The following is a 21,599-nucleotide window of genomic DNA, read 5'->3' on the forward strand; positions in this document are numbered from 1 at the left end:
ATATTACTTTAGTATAAATACACGTTCATTTGGATTCATATGTTGTTTTTTTCTGATTTATGTGAACGAAAAGACACAATTTTGCCCGTTTTCTCATTGGAAATAGGTACATTTCAAAATATCACTGTCCAGGTCACAAAAGCAAAGTTTGTGGGGAATAATAGCCATTTTCTATACTTTTGAGGCATAAGCAATTAGGAAATAACACTTACTACTACCCAGGAACGAAAAAAAAAAAAAAAAATGCAGAATTATTTATGCTTTTAAATAATTTATATGTGCTTTTGTGCTTGAAAAGTCACTTTGGCTTGTTTTGATAAAATGGAAGTATTAAAAATATACAATCCATTTATTAAAATAATTTTTGAGGTAAATCTGAATCCCTACAACTAAGGTTCCTTGCACTATACAGTCCCCAGACGGACTTTGGATATTATTTAGTGTGGGTGTGTAAATGGTGTGTTGTAAATAACAGGTAAAGCCCTTATGTATGTGCATGTGTGTGTATTTGACAAAGCAGGGATGTGGGCAATGGTAATTCATGTGCATGTCTGTGAGGTAAGAGGCACTGTGTGATGGTGTTTATGCATTGTTCCTGTAGAGAGAAAATCCTTTGGGTTCGCAAACCAAGCTGAAGCTCGGTTTCAGGGGCAGTAGAGCTCACCAGTGGATACAAAGCCTTGCTGACCTGTGAAGAACACACATTTCTTGAATGCCATTAGCATATTGCCAGAAGCACTTTTGAAATATTCCAGTCAGTACATGTTATACCTGCTCCAGGTCGGTGAAGGCCACCCCGAGATTCACACTATTTCTGTAAAACGTTAGTGTTCCACCGCTCAAGTCCAGCAGAACCCCAATGACTGTATTTCTTTCGTAAAAAGGCTCAGTGTAATTTCGACTCCTCCCATTATGCCAGATGAAGCCTTTATATGATAGACCCCAACTCTGACTGTCCATGCCTTTAAAATCAAGACACAAGACTACCATAACAATAACAAAATGATTGCACTTTCTTGCAAGTTGCTTTGGTAGGATATTATTGACCTCAAGGACTTTTGATTTGAAAAGTGTATTAAATCATCAAAGTATCTCCCAAACAACATGTGGGAGGGACATTTCCCTAATTGTACTCACCTATAAGGTTGATAAACCTTTTGTCCCCTGTGTGCAGCAGTGCATTTTGGGTACCAACCCCTACCATTACAGAGTTTCCGTATGGAGGCTCAAGGAACTCAATCTCCCAGTAATGCTCACCATGAGTGAAACCTTAACAAAGAAGATTGTGTCATTCTGTTCTAATGAAATGTAGTAGCATTTGCTTTGTTCTGGTCTCACCTTTGGTGCCTCTGACCCCTGCAGTGCCCTGACTGTCCAGCAGAGGGCCGATGTGAAAGTAGACGGCCTGTCGGCATGGAGACAGTTGAGCATCAGGAGATTTACTGTCCGGATCCCATTCCCAGCTCTCCCATGCGTGACTGCTAAAAGACCGTAACATTTGCTCTCTACAACAGAAAGATTTAAATGACCAAAAAGAAATGCTTTCCAACGAGCCGACGCCACGAAGAACTAATAGTTTGCTGCTATTTGAGTATATGTAGGTTAGGACATTAACCCGAAAATTGTGACATGTCGACAGTTGTCTATCTATAACATGCCTTTTGTGAGTGTGGAGCCCAAGCTGACGGGTGAGCACACTCTGAAGAAAGCATACATGACTTACCAAATGTACTTGAAGTTGCGTAATCCAAAATGGAAGGAAAGATTAACATAAAACCTTTTTCTCTTTCTTTCTTCAGGCGCTTGAAATCCCACCGTGGTTCGCTTTTTAAGCAGGGTCAACAGTACAGCCTGTACAACTGTACAGGTTTACAAAATGTTTTTCAGCTGGGCAAACAGCTGGACGATGGAAAGATATTGCGCAACTGCTGTCAAAACAACCCTGCCTGACAGCCCGGATTTATCCTAATATGGAGGTGGGCGTTTGCAATGCGACCGCAGTACAAATCATATGAATTGGAATTAGGTAAATGCTGACGTTGCTTGGTAACCTTCTAGGCACGTACCCTAATTAATATTCATGGGAAGCGCCTTCGCCATTGCAGGGGCGGATTTAGTGATTTGGAGGCCCTAGGCAAAGTACAGGAATGGGGCAATGACACACATTTAGGTCGATTTACTCTTAAAGGTGCTGTAAGCCTTTTTATTATTATTATTTTATTTTTTTATGGAATGGTATGGAGAAAATATTCCTACGCCCTGATAGATATCACTGACTACGGTTACATGGACACCAGAAAGCAGCTTACTGCAAGAAAGCAGGTTACTGCAAGAAAGCAGGTTACTGCAGGAAAACAACATTCCTGTTTACATGCACTGTACGGCGGTGTACATTACTCCCGTATACAAAAGGCTAACCCTAGCTGCCCTGCTCTACCATCCATTCTCCTCTCCAATTTTCGCTCCCTCGACAGTAAAATGGACTTACTGAAACTACAGCTAACTACCCAATATGAAGTTAGGGACTTCTGTGTTCTCAATTTTACGGAAACGTGGCTCAACGACAGCACTCCGGACGCAGCCATTCAGTTAGCCGGGCTAACCGCACATCTCGCCGACAGGATAGCAGCACTGTCTGGTAAGACTCACGGCGGTGGTCTGTGTGTTTACACAAACAACGAATGGTGTAGGAATGCTATTGTGGTCTCAAGCTACTGTTTGTCACTGGTGGAGTTTATGACTGTGAAGTGCCACCTATACTACCTACCCAGAGAGTTTACCACCATGCGCATTGTCACGGTGTACATTCCACCTGGTGCTAAAGCAAGGGAAGCGCTAAGTGAACTCTACGGGGCTATCAGTAACTTACAGACAGCGCACCCAGACGGATATTTCATTGTCGCCGGGGACTTTTACCAAATCTGAAATCAGTGCTGCCAAAATTCCACCAGCATGTTGATTTCGCAACCCATGGTACAAACACTTTAGACCTTGTTTACACAAATATTCACAGTGCTTACAAGGCTGCACCCCGCCCCCACCTCGGCTGCTCGGACCAAATCTCTGTTATGCTAATCCCAGCATACAGACCACTCCTGAAACGTGCCAAACCGGTTCTGAAACAGGTGAGAACCTGGTCTGAGGGAGCCATCTCAGCACTTCAGGACTGTTTTGAACACACAGACTGGAATATGTTCAGAGAGGCTGCTACATACCACAACACCACAGACTTGGAGGAATACACAGCATCAGTGAAGTGCATACATGATGTGACTTCCTTCGAGATCATCACCACACGTGTAAACTTGTCTATGACAGACAAACACTTTTGGACATTGGTTCAGCAATTACACACCGTAAACCGGACTTCAAATTCCTCAATGCCGACCCGCTGTTTACAAACATGCAAGCGGAGCCCTTTTTCTGTGCTGCACGGCCGTGGAAATGCAGGAGGAAAAGGGGAAACAGAGCCGGCGTTCTCATCAGAGTAAGACGCCGCGCAAATCGACCCCCGCTACCCAGTATTCTACTGGCAAATGTTCAGTCTCTGGATAACAAGCTCTGCAAGCTGAAAGTGCGGATCTCTTTCCAACAAGAGACGAGGGACTGCTGCATTATCTGCCTTATGGAAACTTGGATGTCTGCGGAGATTCCAGACTCAGCCATTGAACCCGCGGGGTTCTCCGTGCACCGAGCGGACAGAGCAAAAGACCTCTCGGGTAAAAGCAGAGGTGGTGGTGTATGTTTTATGAACAACAAATCCTGGTGTGATCAGAGGAATGTACATTCTATCAAGTCTTTCTGCTCTCCTGATCTGGAATCTCTCATGCTTCTGTGTCGACCATTCTGGCTACCGAGGGAATTCACAGCGGTCATTATCACTGCTGTGTACATCCCCCCACAAGCCGACACAGACCGGGCACTCAAGGAACTGTATGGGATTATAAGCAAGCAGGAAACCTGCGTTCATTGTGACCAGGGACTTTAATAAAGCCAGTTTCAAATCAGTCGCACCAAAATACCACCAGCACATTAGTTTCAACACACGAGGGGACCGGGTTTTGGACCATTGCTACTCTCCCTTCCGGGATGGCTACAAATCCCCCCCGCCCACCATTTGGCAAATCGGACCAGTCTTCCATTCTGCTTCTGCCCGCTTACAGGCAGAAACTGAAACAGGAAGCACCCACCCTCAGAACGATCCAGTGCTGGTCGGACCAATCAGACTCTACGCTACAAGACTGTTTTGATCACACGGACTGGGAGATGTTCCGGTCCGCCTCTGATGATGTCATCGAACTTTACGCTGATAGCGTAATGTGTTTCATCAGAAAGTGCGTAGAGGATGTCGTTCCGACCAGAACAACACGGATCTATCCGAACCAGAAGCCATGGATAAATAGCGATGTTTGCGCGGCACTTAATGTGCGGACCTCCGCTTTTAATTCCGGAAATGCGGAGAAGCATAAACAAGCCAGTTATGCCCTCCGAAAAATCAGAACAGCAAAACGCCAGTACAGGAACAAGATTGAAGGACAGTTTAATACCACCAACTCTAGAAGCATGTGGCAGGGAATTAACATCATCACGGACTTTAAAGGGAATAAAAACTCTGCCATGAACACCGCTGCCTCTCTCCCGGATGAGCTAAATATTTTTTATGCTCGTTTTGAAGGAAATAACACCACCCTCGCGGAGAGAGCCCTCGCGGCCAAAGCTACAGAGGTTAGTTCACTCTCCGTCTCTGTAGCAGATGTAACCCGATCCTTCCGACGGGTGAATATCCGCAAAGTCGCGGGCCCAGACGGCATTCCGGGCCGTGTCATCAGAGCATGCGCGAACCAGCTGGCTGGTGTTTTTACGGACATTTTCAGCCTTTCCCTCTCTTTGTCTGTAGTCCCCACATGCTTTGAAACGTCCACCATTGTGCCTATTCCAAAGCAATCAAAAATCACTTGCTTAAATGACTGGCGTCCTGTTGCTCTGACCCCCATCATCAGCAAATGCTTTGAGAGACTAATCAGAGATTACATCTGCTCTGAGCTGCCTCTCTCTCTAGACTCATTGCAGTTTGCTTACCGCAACAACCACTCCACTGATGATGCCATTGCATCTACAATACACACTGCTCTCTCCCACCTGGAAAAAAGAACACTTATGTGAGAATGTTGTTTGTAGACTACAGCTCAGCATTCAACACCATAATGCCCTCCAAGCTAGATGAGAAACTCCGGGCTCTGGGCTTAAACAGCTTGCTGTGCAGCTGGATCCTGGACTTCCTGTCAAGCAGACACCAGGTGATTAGAATAGGCAGCAACATCTCCTCATCACTGACCCTCAACAATGGAGCCCCACAGGGCTGTGTTCTCAGCCCACTCTTGTATTCCTTGTACACACATGACTGTGTGGCAACACATAGCTCCAATGCCATCATTAAGTTTGCTGATGACACGACGGTGGTAGGTCTGATCACTGACAATGATGAAACAGCCTACAGAGAGGAGGTGCACACTCTGACACACTGGTGTCAGGAGCACAACCTCTCCCTCAACGTCAGTAAGACAAAGGAGCTTGTGGTGGACTTCAGAAGAAAAGACAGAGAACACAGTCCCATCACCATCAATGGAGCACCAGTGGAGAGAGTCAGCAGCTTCAAGTTCCTGGGTGTCCACATCACTGAGGAACTCACATGGTCCATCCACACTGAAGTCATTGTGAAGAAGGCTCATCAGCGCCTCTTCTTCCTGAGACGGCTGAGGAAGTTTGGAATGAACTGCCACATCCTCTCACGGTTCTACACCTGCACTGTAGAGAGCATCATGACTGGCTGCATCTCCGCCTGGTACGGCAATAGCACAGCCCACAACCGCAAAGCACTGTAAAGGGTGGTGCGAACTGCCAGACACATCATCGGAGGTGAGCTTCCCTCCCTCCAGGACATATATACCAGGCGGTGTGTGAAAAAAGCTCGGAGGATCATCAGAGACTCCAGCCACCCGAGCCATGGGCTTTTCTCACTGCTACCATCAGGCAGGCGGTATCGCAGCATCAGGACCCGCACCAGCCGACTCCATGATAGCTTCTTCCCCCAAGCAATCAGACTTTTGAACTCTTGATCTCCCACGAACAAAATACATCAGCACTGCACTTTATTACTCTTACTCTTATATCTCACACCGGACTGTCATAAATTATATTATTATTATATTATATTCTCTCTTAACAACTTACTAGCAACCGACAGCCTGAATGTCAGTATAGTACAATTACAGCCTACTGTACATTCTATGTATATACTATATATACTTTTTTTATTGAATAATGTGTATCTATATTGTGTGTATTGTATACTGTACAGTGTATGTTATTATTTGTATATTGTGTTGTGTGTAATTATGTGTATATTAGACTTTAAATTGTGTTGTGTTAATTTGATGTTATTGTAAATTGGTATATGTCTCATCACTGTCACAACTGCTTTGTTGATCGGAACTGCACCCAAGAATTTCACACACCATTGCACTTGTGTATATGACTGTGTGACAATAAAAGTGATTTTGATTTGATTTGATTTGAAACCAGAAACGGTGGATGACTGCTGAAGTGTGCTCCCTGCTGAAAACCCGAGACACTGCCTTCAGGTCTGATGACAAGGCAGCCCTCTGCACAGCAAGGGCCAATCTGTCCCAGCTATCAGAGAGGTGAAGCGCAACTACGCAAAAAGAATCTGCTATCATCCACTTTTCTCTGACCCATCTGGACAAAAAGGACAACTACGTAAGGATGCTGTTCATAGACTTCAGTTCAGCATTCAACACAATCATCCCACAACAACTGATAACAAAGCAGAACCTGCTGGGTCTGACCACCTCCCTCTGCAACTGGATTCTGGACTTTTTGACTGGGAGACCCCAGTCCGTCAGGATCGGCAGCATCACCACACTGAACACTGGCACTCCCCAGGGCCGTGTGCTCAGTCCACTGCTCTTTACTCTGCTGACTCATGACTGTGCTGCAAAGTACAGTTCAAATCACATCCTCATGTTTGCTGATGAAACTACAGTTGTGGACCTCATCCGCAACGAGTCAGCGTACAGAGAGGAAGTGAACCAGCTCGCAGAATGTTGTAGAGACAACAATCTATCTCTTAATGTTGATAAGACTAAAGAGATGATTGTTGACTTCAGGAAGACCCAAGCAGATCACTCACCACTGAACATCAATGGATCAACTGTGGAGAGTCAAAAGCTCCAAGTTTCTTGGTGTATATGACGAAGGACCTCTCCTGGACTCTCAACACCACCTGCCTAGCCAAGAAGATCCAGCAGCACCTCCACTTCCTTCGGAGACTGAAGAGAGCCAAACTCCCCCCTCCCATCCTCACCATCTTCTACAGAGAGATGATAGAGAGCGTCCTGATCAGCTGTCTCACCGTGTGGTACGGGAACTGCACAGCCTCCGACTGCAAGACCCTACAGCGAATTGTGAGAACAGCTGAAAATATCATCGGAGTCTCTCTACCCACCTTCGACACCACATACAACAACCACTGCTTCTGCAAAGCCACCAGTATTAGTGATGACTCCTCTCACCCTTCTCATGGACTCTTCACTCTCTTGCCATCTGGCAGAAGGTACAGGAGCATCCGTGCCACCACCAGCAGACTCTGCAACAGTTTCTTCCCTGAGGCAGTCAGATTACTCAACACCCTGCTGCCTCCCAGTGCTCACCTTGCCTAGTCACCTAACCCAGTATGACTCAAAAACATTGCACATCTGCACTTTACAAAGCTGCATCAGTCACTTATTATTATGAAACTCATTTATGCTATACTTTTGCTATACCTAAATATACATATACATATAATTATGCTATACTTATTTCTGCTATACTACAAAATAGTTTACAGTCTACAGCTCATTTCTGTGTATTTATTGCCCTGTGTATTTATTGTCCTATGTATCTATTGTTCTGTTCTGTGTATTTATTGTCCTGTGTATTTATTGTCCTATGTATCTATTGTTCTATTCTGTGTATTTATTGTCCTGCACTCTGTTGTGTATTGCACTTTATGTAGTCTTGCATACTGTTCTGTGTTACACCATGGTCCTGGAGTAATGACATTTTGTTCCTATGTATATAAGCTATATAGAGGAATGAAAATAAAAACCCACTTGACTTGACTTGACTCGGTCAGTAAGCAGGCTCTATCCACAGCAATATAATTTTCCTGCAACGCTTATATAAACAACACACATGGCATCCAAGTAAGACTTCACAATTTTACTCTCAGTTGATTCGCTTTATTTCCAGATATTCCAGAGTTGTTAATCATGTCTGACAACACATTATAAAAACACAATCTGGCTACTATGAACTACAATACAGTATATACCACTACAATAGCTTTTTTCTTTCTCACTCTCCCTTTTTCTTAATGCACTTTTCCTCCATCAGCTTGACCTTGATTTAACTCTATCCAAATTATTAGACTAAAAGTTGCCTTTGCATGTTTTAACAAGGCTTTGATCAACTTTTAAATTTGAAAACATATAAAAGCTAGCTAGATTTACGCTGCTAAATAGGGCGAAAACACGTCAACAGTCAAATAATTTTTTATTTAAATTTTTTATATACGAGTGTCAATGCCCAGATCATAATCATCATCAACACTGTGTATTGGGGACTATAGTGAGTGCTGTGCTTGTGGAAGCAGCGTCAGGTGGCGGTGCAGGCTGTGCAGCAATCTGATCTGTTTGGAAAGACAGTGTTACCTTACGAAGTCTCGATTCTGTTAAAAAAAAATTTCTCCACAAATTCAAACCAAACTGAACTAGCAACAATGTAGCTTAACCAGTAACTTGCAACAGAGTATATGGTGAAAACATACACAACTGTCCGAGAGGTTTGGCTAACTTTCACCTGTTAATGAACTTGTGTAGACCAAAAAAACCTTGGAATATTCCACTTAGCCTGATCTGAGGGGGAAAGGGGTTTCTTGCATTGATGGCGCTGAAAGTAACAGCAATATCACCCAGTGGGCAATTGATGTTGAAAAGACATCAACATTGACGTCAAAAAACAGGTCAAATATGCAAATCAAACTGACGTCAAAAATTAAGTTACCTGTGCCTTTAAGCAGCTTGGAAAATTCCAGAAAATGTCAAGCCTTCAGGCAGTTAGCCTAATAAACAAATAAATGTGCCATTTTCAAATTTTTCTACTTTCAATATTAAATCGAAAAACGAATGAACGCAACGGATTTGTTTTGGTCCGTGTATGTTGCGTTCATTCGTTTAAAATTCTATTTAATACTGAGAGTAGAAAAATGTGAAAACTGCACATTTATTTGTTTATTAGGCTAATTGCCTGAAGGCTTGACATTTTCTGGAATTTTCCATGCTGCTTAAAGGCACAGGTAACTTAATTTTTGACGTCAGTTTGATTTGCATATTTATAATAGTCACGGTGACAATGGATCATCCCTGTCTTGAGGCAAGACTGCCAGTATTAAAAGAGAACAGGGAACTGTGAAAAAAAAAAAATTTGCAAATTCCTTTTTATCCAAAGCTTTTTCTTAAAGGAATATTCTGGGCTCAGTACAAATTAAGTGCAATCGATAGCATCTGGGGCATAATGTTGATTACCACAAAAATTAATTTCAACTTTTAATTTTTCTTCTTTTTCTTAAAAAACAAAATACAAAACAAAAATCTGGGTTGCAGTGAGGCACTTACAATGGAAGTGAATGGGGCCAACCTGTAAACATTAAAATACTCACTGTTTCAAAAGTATAGCCACAAGACTTAAACAATATGCGTGTAAACATGATTTCAGTGCGATAAAATCACTTACTAACCTTTTCTGTGTAAAGTTATATCCAATTTTACAACTTTGTTGCCTTAACAATGTTATACCGTAAACACTAAAACCCTAAAACGACCGTAAAAATAACAATTTGAACAACTTTACCGCTCAAATAATATACACGTTTTAACAGGAGAATTAATGTAAGAGCATTTATAAAATAATATGCTTCACATTTCTGCCTTTAAACCCTCCAAAAATTGGCCCCATTCACTTCCATTGTAAGTGCCTCACTGTAACCTTATTTTTTGCTTTTCGAACAAGTCGAAATAATTTTTTGTGGTAATCGAGATTATGCCACAAATGCTGACGATTGAGCTTAACTTGTACTGAACCTGGAATATTCCTTTAATGTTAACACGATAATAGTGACAATTCAAATGTCTCATGTCTCTGAATGTGTTTGTGCCTTACTGCACCTACTTCCATTAAAGGAATCAGATGACAGGAGCAGACATCTTCAGATGCATATGCTCACTTGGCCCACATTAACCTTCAGTAAATTGCCGAAAAAATTTGTAAAAATCGTTATCAAATTTAGCTCTTTTGATTCATTTTAACTATGTTTTTCATGTACTATTATAGCATTTAAATAAAACATTGATATTAAATGTATTCTCTGTCTTTTGAATTAACTTCCGTCAATTCTTATTATAACATTATTATACTAAGTAAGTAAGTCAGAAAAAAAAAAATGTTGTTTCAGCTAAGCTGTTTGGGGGAGTGGACATAGGCTTTTGCACCCAAATATTTAATTATGTAGGCCTTGGCAAGGCATGGGGGCTTATGTGGAGCATGAATATTTAAAGAGAAAAAAAAAATCTAGTCCTGTCTGAAATAAACCAGTTTATTACACAACATCTACATGCCATATTAACAAAGTGAGGGGGGTAAAGAAGACACAAGTATTAAAGAAGATTCAGCTCCTATAGGACTTGCCAATTTAAAGCTTTTAATGTAGAATTATTAAAAAAATGTGAAGAGCATTTCTCACCCATTAAAGACCCAACACGTAGTGATCATAAACAGTCTCAAATGAAAGAAAGATTACAAATTATGGTACAATGTATTTCCTTTTGGCATTTACAAGTGGCAGGTAAGCAGTCACAGACTCACAATTCAATATTGTCAATGTTCACTATTGTGTCATTCATGCGTAAGCCTATAAAAACCGGACAACTTGTAACATTTTTACAAGTTTTTCTCACATCGATGTTGCAAAGTATTACGTGACTTTAGATGATGCCAGTGCTACAGGGACAGAAATCTGCTTCAGTGTGCTGGATGTGTTGATTCGATGACAAAATAAAGGCTGGTACAGGATTATACATTCATTACAGTGAGCTTTACTACAAAGTTCTGTTATCTTAATAAATACAAGTGTGGGCTTTTCATGTTGCTCTTTCCCTTAACACACAACTTTACCTGTTCAGCTTTTTCTCCAAATGATGGTTCCCTTCAGAGCTCATTTCACAAGGTAAAACGGACATATGTAAAACATGGTTAATGACAACACTGAATGAAGAATGCGTTCCTGGAGGAAATGGGAAGGATGCCATTTTTGCTCTGAACTATTGTAGGGTGTCCACAAATGCGTCAAACTCATCAATTTTCTTCTCATAAATGGCCAGTTTCTCTGGAAGAGAGTCCTGCAAAAAATATTTCACTGCATGTTATAATAGGGCATCTCACTATACCAAACTTATCATGAACACATCACATTGTTATGATACAACATCATACTGCACTGTTACCATATTTTACTGGACCAAACAGTTTTGCTTTGTAACATTTCTTTTAAAGAGAACTTTTTCAGAGTTTATTTTTTGTCATAAGGTGTGGACCTAAATCATACAGTATTTTAAAAATAAATATTCATAATGATGTAGTCACACCATAGTATACAGATTATTCGCAATAACTTAACACATTCAATTATCCACAAAATTAACTTTTATTTTAATTAAGATTTTAATACCAACCCTGGTTTAGTGATGAAAAATTGGTCAACGCCAAAACACATACAGCCCGGATTACAAGTGCATGGCTGCGTTAACAAAGTGTGCGTGTGCGAGATTGCTTAGATTAATAAGTATTAATAGAAGAAATGGTGATATTACACAGTGGTTAACACTTGAATGTCTCAGCTTTTTTGGAGCATGTTGCAATCATGTCATTTGAAGTGAGTGTATATTTGAAGAAAAAAAATATATATATTCACAAGGTAAAACATCAAATAATGTGTTGTTGTAGTGCTTTCAATATAGCACAGGGTGAACAGAATTTACAAATCATCTTTTTGTTTTTATTAGCATTTTCCATACTGTCCGAATTGGGGTTGTAATCATGCCTATACTAAAATAATACTCTGCTGAGAGTGTGCAATACACTGATTCTAATGTTTGAAAGCGTATTTCTCGCTAAAACATCAACCATCCCCATCTGGACTGCAAAAACGTTGAGTATATGGTGTGAGGTGAATGTGTGCTTTTTTTCTCACCAAGTCCTCAGCCATAGATTGAGAGCTGACTTCAATGGACAGGCTCGTAAGTTGAGGAGGGTTTTGAAACTCTCTATAGAAAGTGCCCAGGTCCATTGGCAGAAGGTCATCCTTGGAGAACGCTGGCTTCTATTCAGTAAAAATGAACACAGAACTGGTCATAAAAATACTAGCAACCATATCTGGCTTTTACCATATACTGTACTTTTTGTAATTAGATTTTTCTAAAGATGTAACAGTCAATAATTGCTTGTTTACAAAGCTGGTTTTACAGCCTATTTCTCATGTCATTGCTGCCCACACTAAACAACATGGGCTTCTGTTGTTTTTCCTTCATTATTGATTTTTAGCTCAAGACTAGCACTCTGAACAACACACCAGAAAAGTTCCGCCCTGTCTTGCAAAAACAGACTTAAAAATAACATGATCAAGCTGGTCTCTTTGGGGACCTTTGAGGCAACACCAACTCGTTAAAGACTCGTATAAGGCTTCTATTTGGTGTGAGATATTGCATCACTCAGCATACTGTTTTTATAAGCTAATATGAGCTAAGTCTACTTTAGTTTTATTAAACATCAATCATCTGTTAGCTTTCTCTCTCAGGTCAGAGTCTAGGCTTCATTTCTGATGACTAATTGACTTGTCTAGATGCTCTGTCAAGGGCTTGATGAAAACCCTTTTGTTGTATATTCTTGCTTGTATATAGGATAATAAAAGAAAAAAAAGCCTACCAGTACTTCTCTCTGTGATAATACTACCAGGTCTCCATTCATTTATTGTTTAGCTGGTTTTCAAAATATAGTTATCAGCATGTGTATGGGAAGCCACACCTTCCACACTGTTTTGTGTTGGTGCACTTACAAAGTCAATCATGACAAAGTCATCATGTTGTTGTCCTCCGCTGTAGCTCGAGCTATCTGAGTGCAGGCTGCCTTGCAGGGGGGACAAGGGGGCTGGTGATGGAGGAGGGTGCACCTGCAAACAGAGATAAACACTGTGAAAAGAAGTACACCTTTACTGCACAATAAGGCATGAAGAGACTGCAACTGCACACAAAGAACATATAAGGTCTAAGTGAGTTTGCTTAATCTGGAGTTATAATTGTGCTTTTGTTTTTATTACCATTGGGTCGTGCTCCTCCAGGTCATAGGCTCTTGGAGCAAACGCAGCAAAAGGGAGATCCAGACTGGCCGTTGTCACCTGAGTTACACACAAACACATCAGAATTCCTTTATAATCGCCATGTGAACATGAAAGTGAGCTTTTTTATGAGTGAATGTGTGTACTGAAGCATGTATGCACTTATCAGATTCACTTTTCTAAACTTTAAAAAAGTAAAGTCATAAGTAAATGTTTTTTTGAAGCTCAGTAGTTTGTGTAAATTCAAAAGTAAACATACACTCTAAAAAAAAATGCAATTACATTTTATCCAGCATATAGATTTTGAGTCACAGACACTACAAAGTGTGAATGACTTTGCAACTACAAACTACACATGCTAGACCTTCCCCAAATGTTGTCCCAGCCAGCCTAACAGAGCAGTCGGAACAAACTATTTCATTATAACAATGTTGCTGATTTTTACGGTGCCCAGGAAGGGACAGGTTCGGTTCACTTAGTTTTGTCGTGGCCACGTCATATTAACTATTGGGAACGTGACAATATATTGTGGCGACTAGATATTATGTGGAGGGAACGACATCCTGTTCTCGTGGCCACAACCTTTCTCTTTATACCATTTTCCAAACATTTTGTGTGCATCCAGCGAAATCCGTAGAGTTGTCCGGGACTATTTAACATTTTCATCTGCAAAGCCCATTAACTTTCAGAATGCGTTTTAGATGCCTTTCACTTATAATGTAACCATGTCTTAAAACCAGCGTCCACACTATGTCTTTGTATGTCATTCTTAATTCAAAGTAAAATGTTATTTCATTAATCATCTCCATTTTTGCAGTTTGTCCATGACACGGTCATACATGTCTTTTTTAGCCCTTTACATCAACATAAAAAAGTCGTGGCCGGGAAAAAAGGATGTCATTCCCTCAACAGGCCACAACATATTATCAGTTAATATGACATGGCCATGACAAAGCTAAGTGAACCGAACCTGTCCCATCCTGGTCAACGCAGATTCCCAGCTTTCACTGCAACATGAATAAATTCTCTGGTTAGTGTTATAGACTTTTTTTTTTTTTTTTTTTTGCTGACGTTAAGAACTCATCCTTTTACTCATTGAGGTTTGTTGATTGTCACCTTTGCTGAGGTTTGTATGTTTAGGGTTGAAGTCTACGTGTGTCTGCATCAAACTATTGCATGTATGTCTTGTCTTGCTTTGCGTTTCATTTTTTGAGGCAACAGATTTTAAGAATGAAAAGGTGACAAAAAGTTCTTGCCTTGATCATTGATAATTTGCAGAGCAAGAAATCTGTAGTTGCCTCAACAAGACTTGAACTGAACAAAGTATTTTGCATTTAGTGAACAAACAAATTCTAAACAGGGCAGTGTTACTGAGGACAATTATTAAGAAAGTTGTTGAGAGAACTCATCTTGATAGAATCATTATGTTGCCTTAATTTTAACGTTGCTCATCAATTCTTTTTTTATTATTATAAAATGTTCACGACATTTTGTCTACATTAACTATTTACAGTAATGACATAAAGTAATGTTTATTAATGTTCTAAATCAAAAGTTATTATTAAGTGTTACCCACTTATCTGTGACTGTATTCTGACCTGAGTGGTGGCTTTGTTGACGAAAGCTCCGACTTTTCTGGTGAATGTTGTCTCTACAGCATCTGAGGGTGAAACACTTTTCACCTCACTAACACACACACACACACCCAACCATGGAATCAAAGATTGTTAAATTGACAAAAATTGAAAAAAATACTGAATTATAGTTTACATTTCCTCACACTCTTACCTGCTGCAGGACACGGGGGGAGCCTGTTGCGGGGACTCTCCGGAGGGGCATGATTGGATACGACCATGCTCAGCAGCAGTGCCGTGATTAGGTTGAGCCGGCACCTGTGGGACTCCACCCTCTTTACCTGGCACGACCATCTGATTAGGAAAAGACACACACATGGCCACCTCAGCCAGAGCAGAACTACGCCCAAACTCACAAACACAATCCTGTAGACAGGTGCAAGTATTTTCTAAGCAGCTGATCTACACCAGAGGGTATCAAGGGCATAACCTGAGTTATGATAATGAGGGTGGGGCTTCTGCATGTGTGCATACATGTGCAGTACCTGGTGAGGATGTGCAGCAGCAGTATAAGCTGTAGGATGGCACAAATCCACAGCGCCCAGAGCAGGAGTCTGATATGACAGACGAGAGCTGTACAGCTGAGAAAAAGAGAGAGACTCATACTACATAGATGTCACAATAGGATCAGATATACTGAGGCCTTTTCAAATCCAGTCCTGTATAAACTTCACTGCAGAGCAAAAAGGACAAGAGGAGGTATCTCGGCAAACACACAAATGCTTCAAAGAAAACGGCAAGCAGGTGAGCTCAAGGAGAAGGCAGAAGAGATCAAAAGATCTCTGTACAGGCCTGGGCGAATACTGTATAACCCTCTTAATAAAATGGTTAAGAGGTTATGAAGGATAAGCAGTGGAGTAGAGGTTACTGGGACAGGCCACACACACTCAGTAAACATTCTACCAGCTGCATGCATGCACACACACATAATTCTCATACACACTGGACTCACTTGCTGTGAGATGCCAAGCCCCATGAGGGGAACCTTCAGCGTGCCCATCAGAGCCGGCTTAGGTGTCTTAAAGTGTGCCTGACTTACAGTGCACACACACTACATGCACACAGAAAGAAAGAGAAAGAGAAAGGACGAAAAACAAGGGCGACAACAGAAATTAAAGCACTACCACAGGAAGAGATAAGGTGGAGAGAGAGAGAATCTGGTGGCATGGTAACATCATGGGTAGTACTGATAGAACTGTGGTCTTAAATGAAGGGCTCTGCACCCTGCAATACTACACAACAGCATCATTTGGCACCTTAAATAATGAATTTCACTTACACACCAGACTAACCAAACACGATGAAGAAAAAACACAGAAAAATAGGAAGGATTTTAATATGTCATGACTGGAGAAATAAACAAGCCAGAATATCATATAAACAATAACAGCTGTTCTTCAAGGGACTTCCAAAAGAGTCTCAGGATGAAATAGATAATCCATTATGAGAGGTTAACAGTTCATCTCATAATCACAGGTCGCAATGCACATGTGCCGAGGCTTCACCATTACAAGGAAACTGGTGGAGGGTTACTTTTGATGGGACAAATGGGTAGGTGCTGGCAAGGGGTATTACCTGTGATGGTGGGGAGGTGGAAAAGGACGTAGTGCACACTTCCTGAGAGTCGTCTATTCCTGCATATGGCCCTCCCTCCTCCTCTCCAGGTGCTCTGAGAGAAAAATAACGGGAAACGAGCTGGTATGAGGCCAGAGCTTAAGGAATCCCAACACAATTAAGAAAGTTGTCAGTCTGAATCCCTGTACTATAAGTATGTAGAATTGAACCAGTTACTAGTGGACTGTTGGTATTAAAGGGACAGTCATCATTTATACACTCATGTTTGTCTCAGTCACCTTTTACTTTCATTGTATTGAAAAAAAACAACAACAACAACAAAAAAAACACTATAAATGTAAATGGTAACTGACGCTAACATTCTGCATAAAATCTCCTTTTGTGTTCCATGGAAGAAAGAAAGCCATGCAGGTTTGGAACAACAGGAAGGTGAGCAAACAACAGAATTGTCATTTGAAAGTGAACTATCGTTTTAAGAGTTAAATTCCAACTCATCACGTGCTTGAAGGTAAATAAAACACATTCAAACCTGAGGCTATATATAAACTAATTCCAAATAATATCCTCTGTTTGTAATATTCTGTGATATTTCTCTACTGTGACTTTAATTCTTGTTTAATAAAATGCACCTGTAGCTGCAGGGATGCATGTGTGCCATATTAGTGAAGGGACGCTCCACAAAATGATCAATGATGATCCCCATGATGGGGCCTGTCCTCTCGAACTGCCTGTGAGACAACATAGAAACATAACATCTAACATATCACACCATCACAAAACTACAATACCTAGAATGCCCTATCTTTTAAATGTGAAGCTATAAAGCATACCTTGAAGACATGAGGGCCAGATTAGTGCGGTAAGCACAGGACAGAGTGATGGTGCCAATGGGCGTGCCCACAATACCCACTCGCACTGTCTGGAACCCTGCAATGAGAGAGAAAGAGAGAATATAAACACAAACACAGCTCTGCTGAGGATATCTTTGTACTTCTTTTGTTGATTTTCCTCAGTGAAAATAGTATTACCTTCCCCAAGACCTGTCAGCTGGACATCCCCAAAATAGATTCTACAAAAGAGAAATGAATAAGCTAGCTGATTATTTAAATAATGTATTAAGAATTATGTGACTTTGTGAAGTATAGAAGTGCGTTGGGAGTAACTGTGAAAGTGTGTTGTCTACAGGTGTGTATGACCTCAGCAGATGTATGATGTACCTGTACAGTATGACATAATCGTGTCCTTGTTTGCGTGAAAGCTTGTAAGCAGGTGTCACCCTGGTGATGGCCAGTAAAGACTTGAGCAGCAGAGACAGCCGATTATAAACCGTGTAGGACACTTTAATGTCCTTATCACACCTGGAAAAAATCATTTACTGTTAGCACTAATAAACTTTTGATACAGTAAATGTTAACTTAATAATGAATAAATCTTTACACAGAACTGACAGCATGAATACTTTGGTCTGTCTGTGTAGCAGAAACAAGTGTGCTTACTTTTCATTCATTTCCAAACACCATGTTTCCAGCTCCATGGAGTCGCCCTGCATGGGTAAACACAACCATAAAACCCAAGAAAGTACCTCTTTACTAAGCAAGGTGTTTTAAGTATTTTTTTTCATTAACATACTAGTATTATATGAACTCTGAACTGAAAGAAGTACTAAACCTCTGAGGTTTTGAGGGAGATCTCCACACACATGGACCGCCCGAGGCCAGGAAGCTGTCCGGCAAGAGCTTTTTTTGCCTCATGAGTCACCTCGGGGATGTCTTTTATTGCTAGATTAAACTGAGAGAGAACATTAAATGCATGCACACACACACGCGCGCACACACACACACACACACACACACACACACACAGAGAGATCTGATATTTGCTATGACATAAAGGAGAACATGGCACTTGTCTGAGGAGTGTCTTACTCCTTGAAATGTCTTACCCAGTCTGAACCTGTTGGTGATGAAGATGAGCATGTGCTGATCTTTTCCCCAAGTCGAGCTTGAACTATGACTTGCACTGCCTGAAAGACACACATAATTTCAGGAATGCAACACTAAAAAATGTGCATAGTTGTTTACTGATTAATGAAGATTAACCTTCAATGCAAAGAATTTGATGAATTTGTCCAAGTCTTTCTTGTCCTGTGAGCTCAGATCACTATCCATTGTCGCACGCGCCTGAGACATAATAACAAAGAGAGTTTCCTCAGCAACGGGAAAGCTGATGCACAAAATAGTGAAAAACAGATCAAGAAGTAATGATAAATGCATCCGGCCGGATCATAGAGATTAATGTCTTGTGTACTGTCATTCTGTCGCATCTCTATGACAGCTCGCCTCTACGAATTTAAAAGTACGATATGGAAAACAAAAACAAAGCACTGTTCAAAAACACATTCATAACAAACTGTGTCAAGCAAAAGACGCCAGCTTGTTTGATTCACATTTTTTGTGAACAGTGGACCTGATATTTGTTACTGTATCTAATATCTCAATTTGTTTACCGTCATCCGTATGACTAGGGATGTCGCTGCTTTTGCAGTCAAATGCTAACGCTTTAGCAAAACACGCACATACTTACAGCTCATCACAGAGTTGAGATTCAGCTGGTAACACTTCAAATCTGATGTTAACCGTGCTATACACCAATGGCTGATTTTGGGAAACGATAAAATACTAAATTATCCTGTATTCTCAAAGAATCACATCACTTATCCAAAACGTCACACGCAGACAGTCGCCCCATTTTTGTTTATTTTGCTTGTTTGGCTAGGTCAGGAATGACGTGTTGGCCGTGCCGATTCAACAACGCCACTTTCGTTATATTGATAATTGTGGTTAAAATGTACTTAATAGCTTTATGTACGTACATTATAATTGAGATATATTTATGTTTGTTATATTAAGTTTTTTTTTTCCGTATTGCTCGAAATCTTCATTCAATGCCAAATCATCCCATTCAAATGTTGAAAGTGCAGCTCGCGAAAAGGAAACGTATGATATGACGTCACGTTTCAATGTCGGCGTACACACACGAACAACCGCAAAAACTGATTACTATTTAGGGCAAATGTATTTTTTTGGAGACATGGTTGGAATGTGGGATCATTTACTGTCACAGAAATGCAAAAAGATATTCATATTAATGTTATTCATGTTTTAAATGCATTCTAAGTTCAATATAAAAAATTATTGAAAGTCAGTAACTGAAACTTGATAACAAGAATTAGAAATGTAATGCGCTACAGTACTTTTAGTACTTAAAAAGTAATTATATAAGTAATTAATTACATTGTAATTAGATTAGACCCAACTGAGAGCCGCAGGTAATAGTGAATTTCTTCATGACTCTAGCAGGGACCTCTTGTTTTGACATTTGATCTTTCCACTTGCACTCATCTGTTCTGACTGTCTGGTGGCTCACACTCCTGTTTATCAATACCATACCATCACTCTGGACTATACTGTTGAATTGGGCTCCGTTGTTGTTTGTGTGCGTGTACTTTTATTAGCTTTTGTTAGAGCGTTGGCTGAAAGCGCTATATAAAGTTAACATGTTATTATTATTGTCATTATTAGTGATAGTAACTCAATCAATTGCATGACACAGTGACATGTGCTTTCAACATGGCAGTGCCCATTAGGGGGTGACCCGCTCCATTTAAAATAAAAAAAAAATTAAACCTGTATGACTGTCTTTCTTCTGTAGAACACAAATGAAGATTTTTAGAAGAATTTCTCAGCTCTTTTGGTCCTCACAATGCAAGTGAATGATGGCCAGAAATCTGAAGGTCCAAAAATGACATAAAGGCAGCATAAAAGTAATCCATATGACTCCAGTGGTTAAATCTATGTCTTCAGAAATTATATGATAAGTGTGGGTAAGAAACCGATCAATAAGTCCTTTTTTTTTTTTTTTTAACTATCAATCTCCTCCTTTGAGCAGCACCAACCAGTGGGTGGCTGAATGTGAAAGTCACTTCCACACCAGAATGTGGAAGTGATAGAGTAGATTTACAATAAAAAGGACTTAAATATTGATCTGTTTCTCATCCACACCTATCATATAGCTTCAGAAGACATGGATTTAACCACTGGAGTCGTACGGATTACTTTTATGCTGCCTTTATGTGCTTTTTGGAGCTTCAAACTTTTGGTCACCCATTCACTTGCATTGTGAGGACCTACAGAGCTGAAATATCCTTCTAAAAAAATCTTTGTTTGTGTTCAGCAGAAGAAAGAAAGTCATACACATCTGGAATAGCATGAGGGCGAGTAGATGATGAGGGAATTTTCATTTTGGGTGAACTTTACCTTTAAACAGCTTTTATTGGGTTACTGATATAACATGGAGTCTTCATGTAATGTAGCCTAAGTGTATATAATTTTCTTTGTTATTAACAATTTTTATTTGATTCCATGCAGCAAATCACATAGACATAACAGAAATTGCTAAATCAAACCACATGAAATCATAACTTTTTTCCCCGAACATTACCCCCCCGACCCCCCACCCCCCCACCCAACAAAAACAAGCACTCCAGTGGTTAAAAGTCAACTGACAAAGACACACAAATAGACAATAAAACATAAAATATTTAGAGACATAAAAATAAGATAAAAAATAAAGGATAAATAAAAAAATTTAAAAACACTAGTCCCTCTCCGCTGCCCCTTCCCGAGAGCCCTCCAAAAAGGCCAGATAGCCGCCCCACTTCCTAATGTAAATATCCATGTTACCCAACCTTCTATACACCATCTCCACAAACACCGCCATCCTGCCCAATTCGACGCACAACACACAAAATAAGGGCGCACCAGATGACCTCCATCCCCTGAGGATTAAACGCCTGCCCACACCGCTCAGGACCCAGCTCTCCA

At 40.6% G+C, this 21,599-nt stretch overlaps 2 protein-coding genes across 3 annotated transcripts; both read right to left on the minus strand.

Annotated features, from left to right (window-relative positions):
• Nucleotides 1-195: 195 nt before the first annotated feature.
• si:dkey-23n7.10 (SPRY domain-containing SOCS box protein 3) lies at nucleotides 196-1,862 on the minus strand. The gene is made up of 5 exons (XM_051698397.1): nucleotides 1,724-1,862; nucleotides 1,339-1,481; nucleotides 1,138-1,269; nucleotides 772-962; nucleotides 196-688 (listed from the first exon to the last, which is right to left on the minus strand). Exons 3-5 carry the CDS (start codon nucleotides 1,202-1,204, stop codon nucleotides 485-487), a joined length of 462 nt encoding a protein of 153 aa, XP_051554357.1. The 5' UTR covers nucleotides 1,205-1,269; nucleotides 1,339-1,481; nucleotides 1,724-1,862; the 3' UTR covers nucleotides 196-484.
• Nucleotides 1,863-10,700: 8,838 nt separating this feature from the next.
• Nucleotides 10,701-19,486, minus strand: atg13 (ATG13 autophagy related 13 homolog (S. cerevisiae)). 2 transcript variants are annotated; one of them, XM_051697631.1, is made up of 18 exons: nucleotides 19,300-19,486; nucleotides 18,816-18,896; nucleotides 18,659-18,739; nucleotides 18,385-18,504; nucleotides 18,213-18,259; nucleotides 17,934-18,074; nucleotides 17,745-17,785; nucleotides 17,547-17,643; nucleotides 17,346-17,444; nucleotides 16,717-16,810; nucleotides 16,094-16,192; nucleotides 15,627-15,722; nucleotides 15,296-15,435; nucleotides 15,106-15,193; nucleotides 13,490-13,567; nucleotides 13,229-13,342; nucleotides 12,368-12,496; nucleotides 10,701-11,516 (listed from the first exon to the last, which is right to left on the minus strand). In XM_051697631.1, exons 2-18 carry the CDS (start codon nucleotides 18,882-18,884, stop codon nucleotides 11,439-11,441), a joined length of 1,611 nt encoding a protein of 536 aa, XP_051553591.1. In that variant the 5' UTR covers nucleotides 18,885-18,896; nucleotides 19,300-19,486; the 3' UTR covers nucleotides 10,701-11,438. The 2 variants fall into 2 exon arrangements, with proteins under 2 accessions (XP_051553591.1, XP_051553678.1); XM_051697718.1 differs by lacking the exon at nucleotides 16,094-16,192.
• Nucleotides 19,487-21,599: the final 2,113 nt, after the last annotated feature.

The sequence above is a fragment of the Myxocyprinus asiaticus genome, chromosome 1 (assembly GCF_019703515.2).
Source record: "Myxocyprinus asiaticus isolate MX2 ecotype Aquarium Trade chromosome 1, UBuf_Myxa_2, whole genome shotgun sequence".
Lineage (NCBI taxonomy): Eukaryota > Metazoa > Chordata > Actinopteri > Cypriniformes > Catostomidae > Myxocyprinus > Myxocyprinus asiaticus.